At 38.5% G+C, this 20,469-nt stretch overlaps 1 protein-coding gene and 2 long non-coding RNA genes across 8 annotated transcripts in view; 1 reads left to right on the forward strand and 2 right to left on the reverse strand.

The window, feature by feature from the left end:
- Positions 1 to 3,923, reverse strand: part of LOC120787433 — a 26,973-nt gene extending 23,050 nt beyond the window's left edge. For both annotated transcript variants that reach the window (XR_005706914.1, XR_005706915.1), the window contains exons 1-2: positions 3,810 to 3,923; positions 3,644 to 3,738 (exon numbers count right to left, since the gene is read on the reverse strand). This is a non-coding gene — a long non-coding RNA (uncharacterized LOC120787433). The remainder of the gene's footprint in view (positions 1 to 3,643; positions 3,739 to 3,809) is intronic.
- lrrfip1b (leucine rich repeat (in FLII) interacting protein 1b) overlaps positions 1,078 to 20,469 on the forward strand; it is a 27,267-nt gene continuing 7,875 nt past the window's right edge. The window contains exons 1-11 of one of the 5 annotated variants that reach the window (XM_040123076.1): positions 1,078 to 2,062; positions 7,816 to 7,902; positions 13,184 to 13,234; positions 15,297 to 15,374; positions 15,683 to 15,718; positions 16,504 to 16,629; positions 16,891 to 17,061; positions 18,036 to 18,128; positions 18,437 to 18,529; positions 19,528 to 19,620; positions 20,320 to 20,434. In XM_040123076.1, coding sequence (XP_039979010.1) covers positions 1,973 to 2,062; positions 7,816 to 7,902; positions 13,184 to 13,234; positions 15,297 to 15,374; positions 15,683 to 15,718; positions 16,504 to 16,629; positions 16,891 to 17,061; positions 18,036 to 18,128; positions 18,437 to 18,529; positions 19,528 to 19,620; positions 20,320 to 20,434 — 1,033 coding nt within the window. In that variant the 5' untranslated portion in view covers positions 1,078 to 1,972. Of the gene's footprint in view, positions 2,063 to 7,815; positions 7,903 to 8,959; positions 9,276 to 13,183; positions 13,235 to 15,296; positions 15,375 to 15,682; positions 15,719 to 16,503; positions 16,630 to 16,890; positions 17,062 to 18,035; positions 18,129 to 18,436; positions 18,530 to 19,527; positions 19,621 to 20,319; positions 20,435 to 20,469 lie in introns of those variants that run through there. The other 4 variants (XM_040123072.1, XM_040123077.1, XM_040123073.1 and 1 more) reach the window with 4 other exon arrangements.
- Positions 20,337 to 20,469, reverse strand: part of LOC120787434 — a 9,009-nt gene continuing 8,876 nt past the window's right edge. Inside the window, exon 3 of the long non-coding RNA XR_005706916.1 lies at positions 20,337 to 20,450. This is a non-coding gene — a long non-coding RNA (uncharacterized LOC120787434). The remainder of the gene's footprint in view (positions 20,451 to 20,469) is intronic.

The following is a 20,469-nucleotide window of genomic DNA, read 5'->3' on the forward strand; positions in this document are numbered from 1 at the left end:
TGTGGCATTAATTTAGTTTAAATGTTCTTAATCTGGTCTCATTAATAATAAAATTAAAGATATTACAGTTTTCTACAACGCAAAATGAAAACTTTTGTTAAATATCTGTAAAAAACTGGGGTCCGACTTCAAAATAAAAGTGGGATTCAAGTCGGTCCTTTTATGTTGAAATGTGCGACCGGAAGCAGCACTGCACATTTATTTAAAGTGACCGGTTGGTTCACGTGCTGCAGTAAAAACATCGAACCGGAATCGAACTGGGGCTTTAAACCGGGTGGATTCGACTTCCGTTGGTAGCTTTCAAAATAAAAGCAACAATGCTCCGTAGAATATGAAGGGTCAGAGAAATAATTTATCCAGTTCAATAATAAATTAAATTAGGTAATAAAATTCATTTATTTATGCATTTAGTTTACAGAATCGCACCATTACTTAAAGAAGGTCGTTTTATTGGCAATAACTAAAGGAAAAAATGATATTGATACTATTACTACACTGGTAATTACCATATAGTAACATATTATTATACATAGTTTGATTATGAGTTATTATATTTGTATCTACATGTTATTAGATACAACATTACTTTTATATTAAATTTATACTTATTAGTTTGTATTTAGCTACTTATTAGATTGTGTGGAGTCATATTTTAATGGGCCCAATTTCTTTTTATACATTTTCAAAAATGAATGGTAGTAATATTTACCATACATTTGTAATAATTTTAATAAAGTTAATGTTTCATTTTATTATAAATGAAATAAATATTATTCACATAAAATGTTTATATTATTTAGACTAACTGTATTATTACTAATGAAAACAGTTTCCTGTAATAACACATAAGAACAAGAAGAATTCACGGAGTTTTTTTTCATTCTTTAAAAAACTAAAATAGTGTTTTAAAGAACAAAAATATTATTTTTAGATCTTTCAGACACTCGATACAGAATATCGCCATTTTATTTTGAAAACTTCCTTTCCGCATGGAAACTGTCTTCAACTTGACGCCACGAACATCCTCCCACCACAATAAAAGCCTCCTCCCTTTGCTGACACACTGCGGTGTGCTGTGTCAGGATGCGTTTAAAGACCGGTACCGGTCCACCTGCGGCCCACCTGACACCGTAACCCCAGTATACTTCAGGGTCCCAGAGGAGACAGCACCTGCTCCTTTTCACACGACCTTAAAATGCTCATGGCGGCTGCTGACATTGGCGGATTAACGAGTTTACCGGCGGTTCACCGACACTACGGTGCCCGGTTTCTCCTTATGGAGGGATGTGAACGGCGGCAACAGGCGACCACGGCAACGACCGACGATTTTTAACGTTTTTTCTTTTCCGGTTTTCTTGCGGTGACTGTTGAGAGCAAGCTAACGTTAGCTAGCTAAAACGGGATGATCGGCTGCGGCAGCTCGGCCCGCAGCCGCTCCGGACGTCCTCTGACCGCCACATAGCATCAGAGGAAACATTATTTGAATCTCAAACAGCTTCATTTAGTATTTGCCCCTGTACTGAGCACCGAGTCCGTAAATTCCGAACTAAGGGAGACCTTTGTGGATTATTCCGCCTCCAATAAATACCTCCTGAGCGATGTGGACATCACGATCCAGAACCAAGAGAGGCTGACCGTCGAATAGCATCAGAAAAACACCGGTCTTAAAATGGAAGCGGATTAATTTAGTATTCTCCCCACTTCTGCCCGTCAAATCCGTGTACTCTGGATCAAAGGAGACCTGTGAGCAATTCGGAACCCTCCTGCCGAACGATGGGGACCCGAGGTCCGGAATAGAAGCGGATCCAGGATGGAGAGAAGCTGACCCCGCCGAATAGCGTCAGAAAAGTCGCACCTTTTAAACTCAAACAGCTTTACTTAGTTTTTCTTTTCTTTTGAACGTCGACTCCGCATGTTTCGGACCAAAGGAGACCTTTCTGGATAATTGGGCCTCCGGTAAAAATCCTGAACGATGTGGACTCAGGGATCGGGTAGGAAGAGGATCCCGAACCGGGAGAAGCTGACCGCCGAGGATGATGCCCTCAACCAGATCGCACGGGAGGTGAGGCTGCTTATCGATACCGTTATCGAATTATTGCTGATATTGTATTGATTTAATATGAGTGAGAGTTCATTACAGCAGTAGAGGTGCAATCAGACCGAGTCCCACTGCAGAACAACCGGCGTTTTTACAGCGGCGAAAGATTCACTAAATCATCCGGTGATGTTGTCAAAAAACGGCCGGACTCAGCTGTTGGGGGCCCGAGACCGACCCCCATAAATAGAAATCAATAAATAGAGTGAAAATGAAAAGTGGAAGTCGAATTAAAAATTAAAGCAACTTAATAATAATTGATAATGAAAAAAAAGGTTACAGAAAACATAATAATAATAATAATAATGATAATAATAATAATGTTAATAAAATAACAATGAATAATTATAAAATAAAAGATGAATATTAAAATTTGGATTCTGTATTTTTTCCGTTAAATGTTAATTATTAATCATGAATTATCTATAATATACATCAAATTAAATACATAAAATAAATTAATTTAAATAAATAACACCATTTGTTTTATCTAATTGTGTTTAAATTTTTAGAATAGTTATTTAATGTTTTTTTTTTTCATTTTAACAATATTGATATTTTTTATCTATATATCTTAATCTGTCTTCCATTTTTTGCATTTTTATATTTGATAATCTTTATTTTTTTCCTTTTCTTTTGTTCTTGTATCATTTTCATTTTTCAATTTATTCTCTTGACCTTTAGAAACTGTCAAATGAATTAATATTGTCATATATAATATAAAGTAGAACATAACCTCCTCCTCAGGTTGTTAACCACTGCAGTGGTTACTGATAAAACCTAAAGGACAGGATCTCTCTAACCCTCTCAGAGTCAGTCAGTCAATGTTCCTGTGTGATGTTAAAACCAAGTTGCTGCGATGATTAGATTCGGTGTTGCTAATCAGACGTCTGTGTCATTAAATCCTCTGCTGTTTGGAACAAAAGCGTCTTTATGTTCAGGCTGAATCGCTGCTGTAGTTATTGTTTTGTTCGACCTACATACTGAAGCTGGAATGTGCAACTCAAACTGGGGTGGGCGGGGGTGCAGGGCGCACACCTCCTCTTCTTCTTCTTCCTCTTCTTCTGTGGTTACTAATGCAGCTACCCCTCCATTGTGATTTAAGTGAGACTGAGAAGCAGGATGTGATGTAATGCACGGTGACTCTCAGATTTGACTCTCAGATTTGTCGAGCAGTGACAGGTCGTCACACAGCTGTTGATGTTTTAATGGAAACAGCAGCATTTCCTCTTACAACTGACACTAATGCAATATAAGTATGTGTGTAACATTTCTGCACACTTTTTAATATGTCACAGAAAATATTTTTTTAAAAAGGGCGATTTGACTGCTCTTTTCCATCCAGACCAAATTAGACCAGGTCTACATCAAACAGTTTATGATAACGGTTTTGACAGTCTCCCTGTTAGTCCGTGTCTGACAGGTCTCGGTGTAGTGGTTTTTAAGGTAGACCAGAGAACTGTACTACGAAGCAGGATCTGGGGTTAGTGAGGTAACTTCAGGGTTAATCCTGGGTTTTCAGGGTAATGACAGATGCTCACTTCTTACCTGGGTTATGTCGCCATGGTAACTTATGCTGCACACCTGATTTAGTCTCCTCTGTTTTCGTCGGGGGTGTCTCATGAAGTCAGTTTCGTCTCTTCCTGGAGAAACACATTGTTAGCAAATAGATTTGGTCACAGTTACACTATAAAACACATATCACAGCAGTTACCTGAGGAAATGAAAAGCAGACCAGGAGCTCCTGGATTCTCTCCTGGAATCTCTTCCAGAACTCGTGGAAAACCCCTTGAGAGAGCAAACCAGCCCCAGCTGCTGCCAATTGTTCTCCATCACCAGCTCCACCTGGAGCACCACATGTGCTGGTCGCTGTGACCTGACGATCACTTGTTTTTATTTCTTTATGTTTTTGTTGAGCAATGACATGAGTCTGATTTCTGACATTAAACTCACAGCGGGACAGGATGAGACATTACTAAAGAACTGAAAAACTAAGAAAAGAGTAAAATGGAACAGCTTTCAAACAGCGTCCAGCCTGCTGATTTTTACAGTTAGTGGTCTGGTTTCCATCCAGGTGTAGAACAAATTTTAATCCGAAAATAATCAAACCCTTAGTGCGATATTCTGAGATAGGAACCATTAATTAGAGAAATGAATTGGCAACTATTTTGATGATTGATCAATTGAAATGTCAGATGAGAAGATTTGCTGCTTTTCTTTGTCATAAATAAATGAATATTTGAGGTTTTCGTTCTGCCAGTGGACAGAACAAGCAGATGACCGACGGCTGAGAGAAACTGTTAAAGACATTTAAGATTAATCAATGATGAAAATAATCGTTTGTTGCAGCTCTAATTTTATCCAGTCTGACTTCAGATCTGTTATTTGGATCTGTTTTGTTTTAGTTTTGAACTGTTGAAAAAGTAAAACTTCAACTGCAGGTGAAACGAGATCGGACAGAACGGAGAGACGTTTCTCAGTAAACACGGTAAAATAAATGTTCATAGCAGCAGACGATATCGCGTTCATCAGCTGACCTCTGATCAGTTTCAGTCTGCTGTTCTGCAGTCTGTTCTGAGTCTGAAAACTGGTTCCTTCACGTAAACAAATTCCCAGCAGCTGGTTGACTTCAGACTGGTTTGGTCACATTCAGTCAGTGAAACCGGTACGAGGAAACATCCAGTCACTGACTGACTGACTGTCTGACTGACAGATGCCTTAAAGTTTTCATTTAAAAACACGGAGAAACAACCGAAACCAGACTGGCCCTCGGTAGACCACATCCCTCCGAAAAGACCAAACAACCCTACAGGTCTGTCTCGCTCTTATGGTAGAAAAAGGAAGTAGTCTGATAACAATAATGATTTATTATAAAACATACTGAATGCAACTCTGTGTAAGATCAGGATTATTATCTGGATCTCCACCAAATTGTACAGACTCATAGTTTGTACATTATTTCGAGAGAAACTGACAAAATGTGGAAAAAGTCCTGTCTCACAATGTCAAGGAAAGTGAGAAAAAAAATTCCTGGATCTGCCCCTTTAACCGGATTGGCACCAAAATGTAATGGATTCCTCCCTGGTCCGGGTCCCGTCCCTGCACCAGGTTTGGTGAAAATCGTTTCAGTAGTTTTTGTGTAATCCTGCTGAAAAACAAACCAACAGACAGACCCAGATGAAAACAGAACCTCTTTGGTGATCTGAGTTTCACTGGGTTTAAATTCAACATCATAACAACAGTTAATGTGCTCTGACAACAAAAACCCTGAAAACAAACACATAAACCAATCGTAACATACCATAAATGCAGTCTTTAAAAAATCATGCAGATAAAAATATACAAGATAGAATGAATCTAGTATAATAATAAAATAAAGAGATAAAGAAAGAAAATGATGAAAAAGAAATAAAAACACAAAAGAAAGGAAAACTAAAACAAATTAAAAAAAATATATATATTTAGATTAAAAAAAAAACAAATAAAAAAATATTAAAGAAAATAAAGAATTCAATTATATTATACATTTTCACTAATAAGTAATTTTATCCAAAGTGTCTCAGTTTAGTGGATGTGGAGATGTTTGAAATTATTAATATTTGAATGGAGTCTGGTGTGAGTGATGTTGGCACTTTCCCTCCTCAATAATCTACTGGGAGAGAATGTTGTGTGTGTGTGTGTGTGTGTGTGTGTGTGTGTGTGTGTGTGTGTGTGTGTGTGTGTGTGTGTGTGTGTGTGTGTGTGTGTGTGTGTGTGTGTGTGTGTGTGACCTCCATCCTTTAATCCTGTGCAGCAGCACAAACATTAATCTTCACAGATCTCTACATCATCTGAACTGGACCATCATTCACCCCTTCACAGTGTTTCTAACTCTGTTCACTTCATCATCGTCACGGTGGTTTTATCACTGCTTTTCTTCCTTGGTCACCCCAAATTTTATTTAGTGCCTTTCTAGACAAGTAAAAGACAATACGTGTCATGTCAAGGTTCAGTTCTTTAATAGATTTTTAAATAAAGATCTACAACAGAACAGAAAAAAAGAGGAAATAAAAAAAATAAAACACACCATAAAGGGAATTTGGTGACTTCAAAATAATTTTGTATAGTTACAGGGCAAATAAAAAAAAGTATACTTATACATATCTGTCTTCTACTTTTGTAAGATATGTTTTGTATTTTTATGTCTTTATTTATAATTAAGTAAACACACACAAATTATATATATGTAGAGGAGTGTCAACAATAAAAGTATAAAAAATAGTTAAATACTTTTAAAATGTGTGTGTGTGTGTGTGTGTGTGTGTGTATATGTAGATGTATATGTGTATATATGTATATGTATATATGTCTCCTAACTTTTTGATTTACTTTTCGTGACGGTATTTTGTATTTTTTTTATTGTGTTTTTATTGTGATTTTATGTTTTCATTCAGACGAGCTCTAACAGGTCATCATCTCAGGTAAAAATTAAGATTTCGGATTTGAATTAAATGTGTTTTTAATAAAATGGTTCTTTGTGAAAAACAGTATCAATAAAGTGTAAATTTAAACTAGACATTAAATAAACTACGTCAGGTTTCAGGTCTTACAAAGACTGAATGTGTTGAAGTGTTCAGGTGTGTCAGATGATCATAGGTGTGTCATCAACAGGTATTCAGGTGTCAGGTTGTGTTATTGTCTAGTGATGGAGGGAGTGTCTCCTGGTGTCAGGACAGGTGGACAGTCCACATTCCTCCCGTTCCTCCTGTAGACACACAGAGCGAGAGAGAGAGACAGACAGACAGACAGAGAGAGACAAAGAGAGAGAGAGACAAAGAGAGATTGCCCTCTGCTGGAGAAAGCTCAGACTGAACTCACCTGAGACATTAGACAGGGACATGTCATTCTATCAAAACCTGACTCAGCAGCTGACAGATACTTTCATTTTTAAACAGTATATCTTAATTTAATATTACATTTATTTTTTCTAAAGATTTTATTTCGATATATTTTAATTTTCTTTAATCATGAAATCTTAATATTATTTATTCGGGTTTTCTTCCTTTACATAGTATTTTCACTTTAAATTTATGTATTTTTTCTTTTTGTATATATTTTAATAGTATTAATCTAATTTTTTTGGAGGTGTTCATCCTGAAACAATGACTGGCCATGATGACATCACTGAGTCTATTGATATGGGTGTGAAGGTTTGATCAGTTTGATTAGATTGGTGATATAACAGGCACTGGAACATGCCATTTTTTTCCCATTCAAGTCAATGTGAAAGTGGTCTCAGACTGTTGGACCCCACTGCATGTATATGTATGTATATGTGTGTGTATGTATGTATATGTGTGTGTATGTGTGTGTATGTATGTATATGTGTATATGTGTATATGTATATATGTATATTTGTGTACTGGAACATTCTGGAACATGTTTGCATTTTGTACCGGTTTTTCCCCCATATTTTGACTGAAATTGAATATAGTGCACAGTTTTTATCCGTTAGATGTGCGGGATAGTTTTTGTTCATAATAAATAGAATTAATGAATGTAATGTAGAGTCAGCTCACTTGGATGTAAATATTAATTACTAATCAATGATGTACATCCAATTATCAGTTGATAAATAAAGTAGCTGGATATGAGCGTAACAGCAGCACCCACCTCTCAGGGTCGATGTTGTGATGACTGAGAATTTGTGAAGATTAACGACATATTGGTCTGTGTCTTAGGCGGAGGCGAGGCTGGCGGCAAAGCGAGCGGCGAGAGCCGAGGCCCGAGAGATCAGGATGAAGGAGCTGGAACGACAACAGAAGGAGGTCAGGATGCTTTTATTCTGAAATGTCTTTACACAAGGAGGTGAGCTGGACACCGATCTTCACAATGCGGATGTTGTTATTTTTCATCTGGACCTGTTGTCATTGCAACAGTCCCTAAACCTCACCCTATAACAGCGCAGGTTCTTGACAGTGAGCTGGATCAGGACCAAGACGTTTCACAGTGAACCAGAGCTGAAACGATTAATCGATTAGTCGGTCGATGGAAAAATGATCGTTAGCTGCATCTCTGCTGTGAAACATGACGTTATTTCCAGGTACTAATTTCTCCATTTTCGAGCGTCGGAGGGTTTAGTGGTGAGGTGAACAAGATGTAATGCTGATTTAGATGATAACACGCAGGTTATTAGGAAATCATTTCTGATCACTGTTGATGAATTGTCACCATTTCATTTCACGAGAAACAGTTAGTTGGAGTAGTCGTGTGCAGGTGGCTGCTGGAAAAGGAAGATCTATGAAACTGTGAGGAGGAACCAACCCACAGCTCTGTTTATTTTATCAGCAAGTTCGACCAGCTGCACGTCTTTATGTACACACAGCGTTGTCAGCTCCGCTGAGTGTATTTATAAAAACTTGTCTTCTAATATGTAGCAGAGGCGTCTCCTCGGTTGGGGGGTGGTGTGTGTGTGTGTGTGTGTGTGTGGGGGGGGGACTTAAAAAGGGGAGCGTGCAGGGAGAGACGTGCAGCAGAGACACTGTAGGAGATGAATTAGGGTCAAAACTTCTCCTCCTCCTCAGAGTCCTGACTGAGTCAGACCTGAACTGGCAGACATGAAACACATGTTGATATGATTCCGTTTTCGTCCACGTCCTGAGGACGTCATTAGAAACCCACTTAGAAAGCAGAAGAAAAAGAGGCTGCAGAACTTCGTTCAGAATCTTCCCGTTTTTAAGTTTCCTTCGGGATCGCAGTGATCCAGTGACAGTTGTCTGAACGTCCACGGCTGCACTGAGAACAGGAGCTGATCACCGCTGATTCGGCAGCTTTTAATGGGACGGTTTGACTGTGTTATGGGAAGTGTAGCTTCAAAAGAAGACAAACAATAATATTAAATGACAAAATCCATTAATATAAAGGTTTTGTCAGTTTATGTTTTGACTCCTTGCGTGCTGTAGTTTTACTGATGACCTCTACATATTAAAACGCAATAAAAACAAGTATTCACAGTTGAGTCTCTACCTGAGCAGCTCCAGGTGCTTCTACTTGAATGTGGGGTCAAAGGTCAGTCTGTGTGCGTGAGGTAACAGAGAGTGTGAATCAGCTTTAATCATCGATCGCAGTCAGTCAGCTGCTACACAACAACAGCTCATGATTTACTGAAGTTTGGATTCTCACTATGCCTCGTCCCAGTTCGGTGAGTAACTTAATTTAAACACACGCAGAGTTAAAATTTATTTGAATTATCTTTATGAACAACAGCTGCTGTGGAGCATTTTACCACCACCAGATTCAGATTAAATGCACGACTTCTGATTCTGCCACCAAGGTTTTAAAGAAAGTTATTTTTATATCAAGAAAATATTTACAATATAACACATATAACAACAGCTGCATTTTTAACAATTAACATTTAATTTTATCTTGTTACATCGTGAAACTTTCTCACTATTACACAAATTCAACGTATCTCTTTTAAACAGTAAACTCTCCTTATTATAACAGTGACCTATCACATTATAGCAAGATTTATTTGTAGTTGGTTTTTGGAATAAAAGGAAAAACATGCACAAATCCAACATCTCTCTTTTTAAAAATCTCTCATTTCCTCCTTTCTCATTTTTAACCGCAGCAAACACACGTAAAAAAAACTGAACAAAAAACCCGAGGTGTCGCTCCCTTTAACAATAATACATTCAGCGATAAGTTTAGGATAAATATATCGACATCAGTAAACACTCTGAAAACACAGGAAAAATAATAATACAAAAACGTGTCTCAAACCAGAGTGAAGGGAGGACAAGAAAAACCCGTCAGTGTAACATAAGGTTTGTCAAGTTAAAACAGAAAAATGTTCACGTTTCTTATTAAAGTGACAAACTGAGCAGGTTATTTCCGCAAAGCTGGAGCCATACGTTGTAAAAAATGCAGACATACATTAATATGAATATTAATAAAGAAACGATTGGCCTGAGGGGAGAAATCGTTTTTTCCTGGTAACGGGTTTCTCCTCTTTTATTGTCTGTAACGTGCAGCTGGCTAATGTGCTTGAGTATCGACCAAATCTGAACCGATCTGCAGTCTGTTTATTCGTGTTTCCATCACTGACCTCTGACCTCTCACCCCTGTTCCTAACCTCCTGTCTCTCCTCTTGTTTCTCCTCCTGCCTCCTGTAGCTCTTCCACAGCCACAAGGTACAACTTTCTCCTCCATTCCACCTTAAATACAAACACACCTGAGGAAACTTATCTCTTTAGAACCTGGTCTGTTTTTTTTCATCTTGTTCTTTCATATTAATTTTTCATTTTTTCCTCCTCCATCCCTCTGTCCTCCTCCTCCTCCTCCTCCTCTCTCTCTCTCTCTCTCTCTCTCTCTCTCTCTCTCTCTCTCTCTCTCTCCGCCCCTCCCCCATCTGCAGAAGTATTATGGTCTGGATAATAAATGGGGTCACATTGAACAGTGGATGGTAGGACTCTGTAGCATCTGTCTGACCCGTGAAAACCTTGTATCTCATTTTAGTGGAATTAAAGGAGCATTTTGTGGTTTTATTGACCTTTTTATTGGACAAACGGCAGGAAGAGAAGCTATAACTTCCTGCAGATATATATTCTTTATAGGACTCACATAAAAGTTACAGTAATTTAAACTGATATAGCTATAATGGCTGAAACATGTAACTAACTCAGCTCAGAGTGTAAAGAACTAATAACTAATAAGAACAAGTACTGTATTTGTGATCCTAAGATGATATAATTCAATATTAATATAATGTATAGTGATGTGTATAGCAACATAACAACAGTGATCATATCACAAAACCTATTGTTATATAACATGATGTCATGTTGCATAAATAGCGGAATAACTATCAATAGTAAGTCATAAATTCTTCAGCATCATATAAGGAAACCTGTTCAGACATTTTTCATCTGTAGTGAATCAGACGGATTTACATCACATGAGAAAGAAAAACGAAACCTATGTTGTCTTTTCCTGGAATCGGCTGATTTTTCCCTCCTGTCAACCAAACCATCCAGACCCAGTTTACCCAGTTTACCCAGTGAGACAACTCAAAGCTCCATTTAAAATCCATGTAAAACATGAGGAGTTGTGGGGTTTTCATGTGTTGTGTCAGCAGGATGTTAGTCTGCAGCCTGTTGTTGTTGTTGTTGTTGTTGTGTATCAGTGACGGTATGTGTTTGTTCTGCACGTGCTCAGACGGACTCACACAGGGATTAACAGCCTGTTTAATCCATGTCTGAGAGATGATCAACTCATCACAGGCCTGTTTACTGTCTGTTCACTGTCTAAACGTATAGGACATTAATCATTTATTTATTATGCAAAAATTTATTCTGTTTTTCTTTTATTTCATTCGTTTTAACTTGAATTTATTAGTATTATTCTATTTATTTTATTCCAGTTTTGCTTTATTTTAATTTTTTTAATTTGATTTGATTTTAAATTTGATTTACGTATTATTCTATATATTTTATCAAATTCACACTTCTTTTACTTTCATTTTTATAATTCTATTAATTTTATTCTATTCTAATTCATTTTTTTACTTACAAATTTTATTATCTGTTTTTTATTTTATTCCATTTTCATTGTAGTTTTACTACTATTTTGAAAAATTTTGTTTTTATTTTTCATACTAGTCTCCACTATTATTTTTATTATTTTTGTGGACTGTTAATTTTTCCTGCATTAACATTTAATCTAGAGATTGGTGTGTGTGTGTGGGTGGGGGGGTTTAGGCGTGGGGGTTATGCCACTAGGCATGTCTGACAGGAGTTTTAGATGCACATGTGCTTTGGCCCTGCTCTATGACTGTCAGGTTTCCTCTGTACACAGCAGCCTTCATCGGTTTGTGCTTTATGCAGAGAATAAACAGTGACAGAAACAGTGACGTGATATCATCAGCCTGTCTGTTCAGAGGAAACCTGACTCTGTCTTTCACTCTTCTTCTTCAGTTTCAGCTCTTTAACCTTCCTGTTGTCTTTCTTCTTCGTGGCCTTTCAGGAGGACAGTGAGCGGTATTCTCGCCACTCACGGAGACACGCTTCGGTCTGTATCTCTGCCCCCGTCGGCCTTTACTGCTTCACCTGCCTTCTTCCTTTTCCCTTCAGTACCATCTCTCTTCGTTCCTCTTCCCAAGCTGCCTTAATGAAAAGAAAGCCGGGTGTCGGTTTCTGTCTTACCTGGGGTCTCTGATAATAACATAGATGCAGTTACCATCAGTGACAACAGGTGTTGCCATATCAACCCAACCTGAAATCTGGATGGTGATCACTTCAAACAGTGACACGCCACCTCCTGTAAATCTGGTCTTCACCTGCCTCCAGTGTTTAACCTCTCACCTTGCTGCAGTGATGAGACCCAGGTAGTTTCAGGAGAGACCCAGGTAGGTAGTTTTAGATGAGACCCAGGTAGGTAGTTTTAGATGAGACCCAGGTAGGTAGTTTTAGATGAGACCCAGGTAGGTAGTTTTAGATGAGACCCAGGTAGTTTTAGATAAGAGACCCAGGTCGTTTTAGATAAGAGACCCAGGTAGGTAGTTTCAGGTGAGACCCAGGTAGGTAGTTTCAGGTGAGAGACCCAGGTAGGTAGTTTCAGGTGAGAGACCCAGGTAGGTAGTTTCAGGTGAGAGACCCAGGTAGGTAGTTTCAGATGAGAGACCCAGGTAGGTAGTTTTAGATGAGAGACCCAGGTAGTTTCAGATGAGAGACCCAGGTAGTTTCAGATGAGAGACCCAGGTAGTTTCAGATGAGAGACCCAGGTCGTTTTAGATGAGAGACCCAGGTCGTTTCAGGTGAGACCCAGGTAGGTAGTTTTAGATGAGAGACCCAGGTAGTTTTAGATGAGAGACCCAGGTAGTTTTAGATGACTGTGGTTGGGTCTTATCAGCAAGTGAGTTCAGGCTGTGAGTGTAATTAACTCACCTGAAGATTTAATACAAAGCAGATCTGAATCAGTTTCCGATGAGCCCCAGATAGACTGGATCTGGGTCAGACCAGTGGATCTGGGTCAGACCAGTGGATCTGGTCCCAGTGTTCGGCGCCCTCGGAGCTGTTTGCTGATGTTCTGCTGGTGTGTTTTCAGATCTCAGATGATGAGGAGAGGATGTCTGTGGGGAGTCGAGGCAGCCTCAGGGTGAGTCTCACATCACAACATGGATTTGGTCTAAAACTGAAGAAGAAATGTTTTAGACCAGACACAGTAACCATGGTTAGTTTAGACCGGAGTCTGACTTCTGTTTAATTATATACAACAAAGTATGATCCATACAAAAGTATCATTTCTGTAAAAACTGCTCTTTAAATTGGTAGTCACCACAAAACAGATCCAGTCATTTTCTATCATGTTCATCTCAGGACGAATGTTAACAGACAGGCAGACCCTTAACTAAACAGACAGACTTTTGACTCCTTTAAACTGTAAATAATGAAAATAGTGGAAATTTTCTCAAACAAACTGAAGGAACATTTTGTTTGTAGAAACAGTTCTTCCCTCAATTTCACTGCAGATCATCCAAAGGCAGAGTGTTAGGTGTTACATGAAAACATGTTGTATGTAATGACAATGATTTTTAGTATTTCTAGAAAAACATAAAAAGAAGTTATTAAAGTTTTTATATCAGTTAACAGTTTGAAACCTTAAGTGTTTTATTTTCCATTTTATTGTCTTGATTTTGTCCAGTCGGACTTGGAGGATGTTTTGGATGTGAAGCTGTTGAATTAAACAAACTGAAGTCAGTATCTGTGTGTAAATATATTGTGTGTGTGTGTGCGTGTGTGTGTGTGTGCGTGTGCGTGTGCGTGTGGCACCGACACAGAGACCTGTAGACTCAGATACTCTTTCGGTTTGAAGCTGTAACATCTCAGCAGATTGTTTCTTCTCATCTGAGGTTCAGTCTGATCACTGGATCTTATTTACGACAGAAATAAGCAGCTGTTGCTGCAGCAACTTGAAACAGAAAACAGGAAGCAGAGTTAAAACACACTGCAGTTTACAGCTGGGAGGATTAAAACAAGTCAAAGGTCAAAGAGTTAACACACACAGATCATCAGACTGCACCCGATCAATAATCAATAACAGCTCACATTTCTGCTCCTACGAACTGAAGATAAAAGTCTGATTTTTTTTTTTTTTTTGATTTTTTTAATTCTCTTTTATGGTTTAGAAACACAAATTGAGCTCCTCTCTGACATTATTAAATGTTCAAGATCTCTCAGAAACAGGTCAAAAGTGTAAATCAGGACTAGAGGACAGCGGAAACAGAGAGACGGGGTAAAAATATATGAACTGTAAACACTGGAGGGAGAGTTAATGGAAATTATAAACACGATTTCTCATGACACCGATTAATGAATCAGTCGTTGGAGAAACACAAACCACTCGTGTTTTCTTTGTCAGTTGTAACTTTGATTCTGTTATTTTAGGTGTAAAATCACCTGAGGATCTCTGTTCAGACTAAATATACTTCCAGACTTTTATTTTGTCATCAGCACTTCGATCTGCAGTCTGTCTGTTGATCACTGATGCTAAACCAGAGCATTTTTTGAATGAAGTGTGGTTGTTTCTTCTCGTCTGTAGCCGTCAGTGATGTTTTCTGAAGCTCCTCGCTCTCTCAGCTACAGGGTCGGTCTCTGACATCACTTCCTGTTGTGATTGTTAGTGTTTGTGATTAATAGACAGTAGATCAATAGATGAACACAGAAGCAGATCAATAAGTAGATGGAGTAAAGTGCAGTAGATGTTTGTTAAAGGACAGACTGACACCGTTACGGAATAAATCAGTGTATCCATACGTGAATACATTGGACCTCCGTTAAGATCACACTAATTATTATTTTAGAGCTACAAACAACACTATTTTCATTATGGATTATTTTTTCAGTCAATCTATTGATCATTTAGTTTATAAAATGCCCAGAGCAACTGTTTTTTGTTTGTTTTTTTTCGTACAAAGCTCAAAAATACAGTGTGAGAAGCTGCTGCAGCAGAGGCTTTAAAAAATAATGAACGAAGCTATCGAAAATTATTCTGATTAATTATCTGTTCAACTGATCGATGAATCGCTTCAGCTCTAATTTATGTCCTGATAAACTGATGAACTAACAGCTCTTTTCTGTTTTTCCCTCCTTCCTTCCTTCCCTCTTTCCTTTATTCCTGTCTTCCTTCCTTCCATCCTTTCTCTCTGCCCCCCCCCAAGCCTTCAGACTACAGTGGGTTTTTGGGCTCCAGTTCTCGAGCTTCCTCGAGGGCCAGTTCAGCCCGTGCGAGCCCAGTGGTGAGCTCTCGTCTCGGTGTCTCTGTCTGGCCATCTGCCCCTCTCCTCTCTGGTTCTCCTCTTTCACTCATTCACACTACAAACCTTCAGCTCCTCACTGTGATCGCGTCGGTCCAGACTCGATCACACCTGCTGTCCACCTGCTGCTTCAGTTGATAAAGTTTATCCGTAGCTGTTTAAACCAGAGCTCTTAGAACAAACGGTGAACATCGTCACAGTGTCTGTTAGTAGAGTCTCCATGGTAACACAGCACCAATCAGTCAATCAGATCAATCATTACAGTGTTTTTTTTTTTTTTCTATGTCCAGGTGGAGGAGAGACCTGACAGAGATTTCCTGGATAAAGTGAGTCAACGTAAACCTCTTTAATTGCCTTTCTTTAAATTTGTTTTTACTGTTTTTATTGTTTCAAACTGAAGAAAACCATTAAATCGTCACATTTAGTTATGGAAGAGAAGATTTTGTTCTGCTTCAGTTCAGTCTCAGCATCATTTTACGCACGTTTCCCCCAAAGTCATCCAGGCAGATTTGGTATCAACTTTAAATAAAGTTCAGTGAGTCTGAGATTGTAAAGATGAAGACAGCAGCTGGTCCGACAGTGTTAAAGAAATTAAAACATTAACACGAGTACGCGTTTCTGCAAAGACAAAAAAAGACTTGACAAGACTAAGAGTTAATTTTATGAACAAGGCCATGTCACTTTGTTCATGTATAAACTAAAAACGATTTCTGTAACCTAGTCATTTTATTTTTAGAATGAAAATAGAAATAAATTCTGTTGCATTATTCTTTTCTCTTAAGATAATTTAGTAAATAAAAAAGGTTGATGTTTTTATTCTATTATTAATTTTGTGATTTTGATCATTTAAGCTAAACTTTAGTAAGATTTGTCAATTTTTATGTTATGTAAACCAGTTCATTTACTTTTGATATAGTAAAAACCTAAAATTAACTTTTTAAGAAATTAATTTAATGTGATTTTTTTTTTTTTTTTTTGAGTTGAAACGAGTGGGTTAATTTAAAGCATCTGTCGGCGACGAAGGTGACAGTTCTGTTGATGAAGAAGAGGATAAAGCCTCCATCATTTGGTTCACTTAAAAAACAGAAGATGTCGCTCCTCTTCCTCTCAGGGTTCCAGGACAGCTTCGACCCTGTCGGCCGCCACGCTCGCCTCTCTCGGCGGAGCTTCGTCTCGCAGAGGAAGCTGTGACACGTCATTCTCCGTGGAAACAGAGGCGTCCATCAGAGAAATCAAGGTACTCATAAATAACAACGATAACGATGATAATAACAACACCATGCTTTCCTGTCATTTGACTGGGTGGAAGTACTTGAACCCCGTGGAACTCCCCAATATAATGGGTAACTGAAACGTGCTCAGTAACACTTACAAAAAACCAGGTGAGGGCCTTTCTACAGATAATAATGATATGAATAATAATTAGTAATATCGCTTCAGGACTCCCTGGCGGTAAAATGAAATAGATGAATAATCGTGATTAAACCTCTGTCTTCAGGACTCCCTGGCGGAGGCCGAGGAGAAGTACCGTAAAGCGATGGTCTCTAACGCTCAGCTTCACAACGAGAAGTCGACGCTGATGTATCAGGTGGACACTCTGAGGGAGGAGCTGAGCGACATGGAGGAGGTTCTATGGGAGGCACGGCGACACTGCGACGACACCACAAAGGTCAGAGGTCATAGAGGGGTCATGCAGGGGTTACTCTCAGAATAAAATCTTCATATTCATAATGTGTCCGTTTCATTAATGGGGCTGTAGATAAACATTTTAAACTATTTTCATCAGTCTTAAGACACATGAAGGATACATTAAATAATCAGTTACTCATTAAAAGCTCACAGAATACCACATGCGTGCATTTCCTCTGTCACAGCTTTATTTAAAACAACTGACAGGAATTGTCATCACAGCTCAGAACAGGTAAACATAACATATTTCAATCGTAAATTAAAGAAATACGTGAAAGTAATCTTGATCTTATTATTTTATCAACTAAACTTTTTATAATCAAAGCCTTTACAGACATTTCATTCAAGTTCATCTATAAAACACAAAATACTGAATATTTTTTTATTGATTTGAGTTTTATCACTTTTATTACGTGTATTTATCCATTATTCCAGTCGTAAAATGTCCAACAAAAATTACTAAATTTCCCACAGGATATTAGTAAAACATTCATGATGGGATCCTATTGCTTTTCATCAATAAACGTTTTCCAGTTTTGCCTTTTAAAGAAACAATCACGACCTTAACATAACAATCTAATGACAGGTTTTCAAATGCTCGATTTTTAGACTCAAGCTCAAGAGTGAAACTTGCGTTTTATCCTTGGACCGTTACGTGTTTTTCTTGTAAAACTATGACTTTATTTTAATAATGATATTTTTAGCTTTACAGTAGAGTCAAACAGTGAACCAGAATATATGAAAAGATCAGTGTGTTTTTTTTCATTTGTAATTTCTGTAAACTGTGAAGGAAGAGCTCAATATCTGAAGAGTCACCATTACATGATCAGTTATCTCTTAACACTCATACAATATTCATTCTTTAGGCTAAAAACAAACCTAATACAGATGGTATGAGGCTGAAAATGAAACTAGCTGTTTACCCCCGTTTTCCTCCGAACGTGTGTTTTCCAGGAGTTTGAGCGTGAGCGTCAGGCTCGCAGTGTTCTTCAGTTCCAGTTTGAAGAGATGAAGGAAACCCTGAGGCAGACTGAAGAGCTGCTGACGGTCAGTCGCACAAAACACACACAGCAACAGGAAGCAAAGGGGGAAATCAGCGGAGGGGTTTCTCTTCCTCTTCATGGATAGGTGTTGTCTTTTAAATGTCTGGAGCTTTTGACCGTATCTCATGGTCTTCTTCCGTGAATGGAACCCTCTCAGGCGTCACATCATGCGATTTCAGTCGTGATGCGGTGGACAAGGTGAACACCAGGTGTATGATGGTGGATTGGCCCTTTACTGCCGCTCGTACTAACACTCTTTGTCTGTTCTTCATCTCCCTGCTTTCTTTTCACCCCCCCCCCCTCGGTGGACAGGAGGTGTCTGACCTGCGGCTGAAGAGCAGCAGTTATTGTCAGGAGGTTTCTGACCTACAGGAAGCTCTGCAGTGGAAGGAGAAGAAGATCGGGGTACGACGCTGCAGAGCTTCACTTTCTCACCATAGATTCAGTCGTTTGCAACTTTTCCAGAGGCAGAAATCATCGTTCCAACCGTTTAAAAACCTGTAAACTGCTTCTTTTACAAACCTCTGGTCAGAGGTTCTTCGTGTGTGTCCACAGCTTTCTAACAAACCGCAACCTTTCTGAGAAACGTTAAAAACGTGATGGAAGGACGTTACTTTTATGGTCTGGTTTGTTCATTTGCTTCACGTTGTTACGATGGGATCCAGAATGACACCTCACCTCTTTGTTGTTGTTATTATTGTTCCAGCTTCAAGTGTTTTAATCTTTTTGTACAAACAAAAGTTTAATTCAGCTCTTTTCAGCATCATCGAACTTCTGCTCCGTGTTCATGTCGTCAGCAACAATATTCTGGTTTGTGATCTGCTGAACAGGCTCGTCAACAGCCCCCAAATTCTAGACATTATACATTTGTTATTATACAACCCTAGTTTTTCAGTTCATTTTTTTAAACAAGAAAAGATGAAAATTCTCTCCTGGGCAGCAACAGTTATAAACAAACATGAGACAGAAAACAGCACATTTTTCACAAAATCACTATTTAAACAGAAATGTGATTTTTCAAATCATGAATTAAATTCCATACACAAATCTGATAAAACGACCTAAGAGCTGGCAGACACCATGAATAGAAATAAGTCAAACAGTGACTTGAATAATATTAAATTTGTTCATTTGAAAAGATATTTTAAAATACAATTTATTTATTTTTTTTAATAATAATCAATTCTAATTTAAAAAAAAAAAAAAATAGAAAGTGCAGTTCTGCCTCTGAGAAATGTTCCTAAAACTGAAACTCTGGTCTGCAGCTTCATGTCAAACTTCCTTTCTAACTGTATTTGCTCTAATATTTCTGAATATTTCCACTGGTTCACTTTTCTTTCTTTCACTCACTCCATGTTTCCTTCCTTACCTCCTTCCTTCCTTCTCTTATTGCCCTCGGTCAGGCGTTAGAGAGGCAGAGAGAAATCTCCGACATCGTTCGGATCGAACGAGACCGACTCAGAGGGGAAGTGATCCGACTCAGAGATTTACTGAAGGTACTCAGAAGAGAGACGGCTGAGGACAGGGCCCACAGCTGTGCTATGTCATCTATCATCATCATCCTCACCTGAAAATTGACGAGCTCATTCATGAGAAAAACTTCATCTTTACCCACTGTCCTGTCAAACTGATGCTTAAATCATAATGAAGTAAAGTACAACTCGTGCCTCTTAAAATACGTCGTTCTGGTAATATTTCAGGTCGTTCGTGTGAAATTACAATTTTATATAAAATTACAACCGTGGTAAAATTAAGACTGATTCTCTTGAACTTGTAACTTTTATCTTGTAAAATTTTCACTCTTTTATTCCTTTGAACAACTTTTTCTGACGCACCTCAAAGTACAGAGGAGAAAATGAGGTCACCGTGTGGTGTCACCAAACATCATCGTCGTGGTCGTCATTGCCTGAATATTGATGAACTCATTCATGAGAAAAACCTCACGTTGACCCACTGGTCTGTCAAACTGATGCTTAAAGATGTGACAGGATTAGGATACTTTATATTCAGAGTAGCTGTTAGTTTTACAGACATGTCAGTTTTGTTCTCGAGGATGTGGAACTTTTGAACCTTTGTATCTCAGAACCACTCAGATCGCAGATGTAACTGGTTTCCACAATTCTCACGATAGAAATCCAGAGACTGATTGGAGATTATTGATTGATGAATGATTTGATGATTTTTCTCTTGAACAGAAGCACGGCGGCATCGTCTCGTCTGAAATCACCACCAATGGGGAAGCGGGACAGGGCGCGGCCGAGGATGATTTCAGCGCAGAATCGTCTCATGGCGGCAGAGAGAGCACGCTCGGTAAGAGTAAAAAAACCTGTGAAATCCAAAGTGAG

Source organism: Xiphias gladius, unplaced genomic scaffold, assembly GCF_016859285.1.
Source record: "Xiphias gladius isolate SHS-SW01 ecotype Sanya breed wild unplaced genomic scaffold, ASM1685928v1 HiC_scaffold_1475, whole genome shotgun sequence".
Lineage (NCBI taxonomy): Eukaryota > Metazoa > Chordata > Actinopteri > Istiophoriformes > Xiphiidae > Xiphias > Xiphias gladius.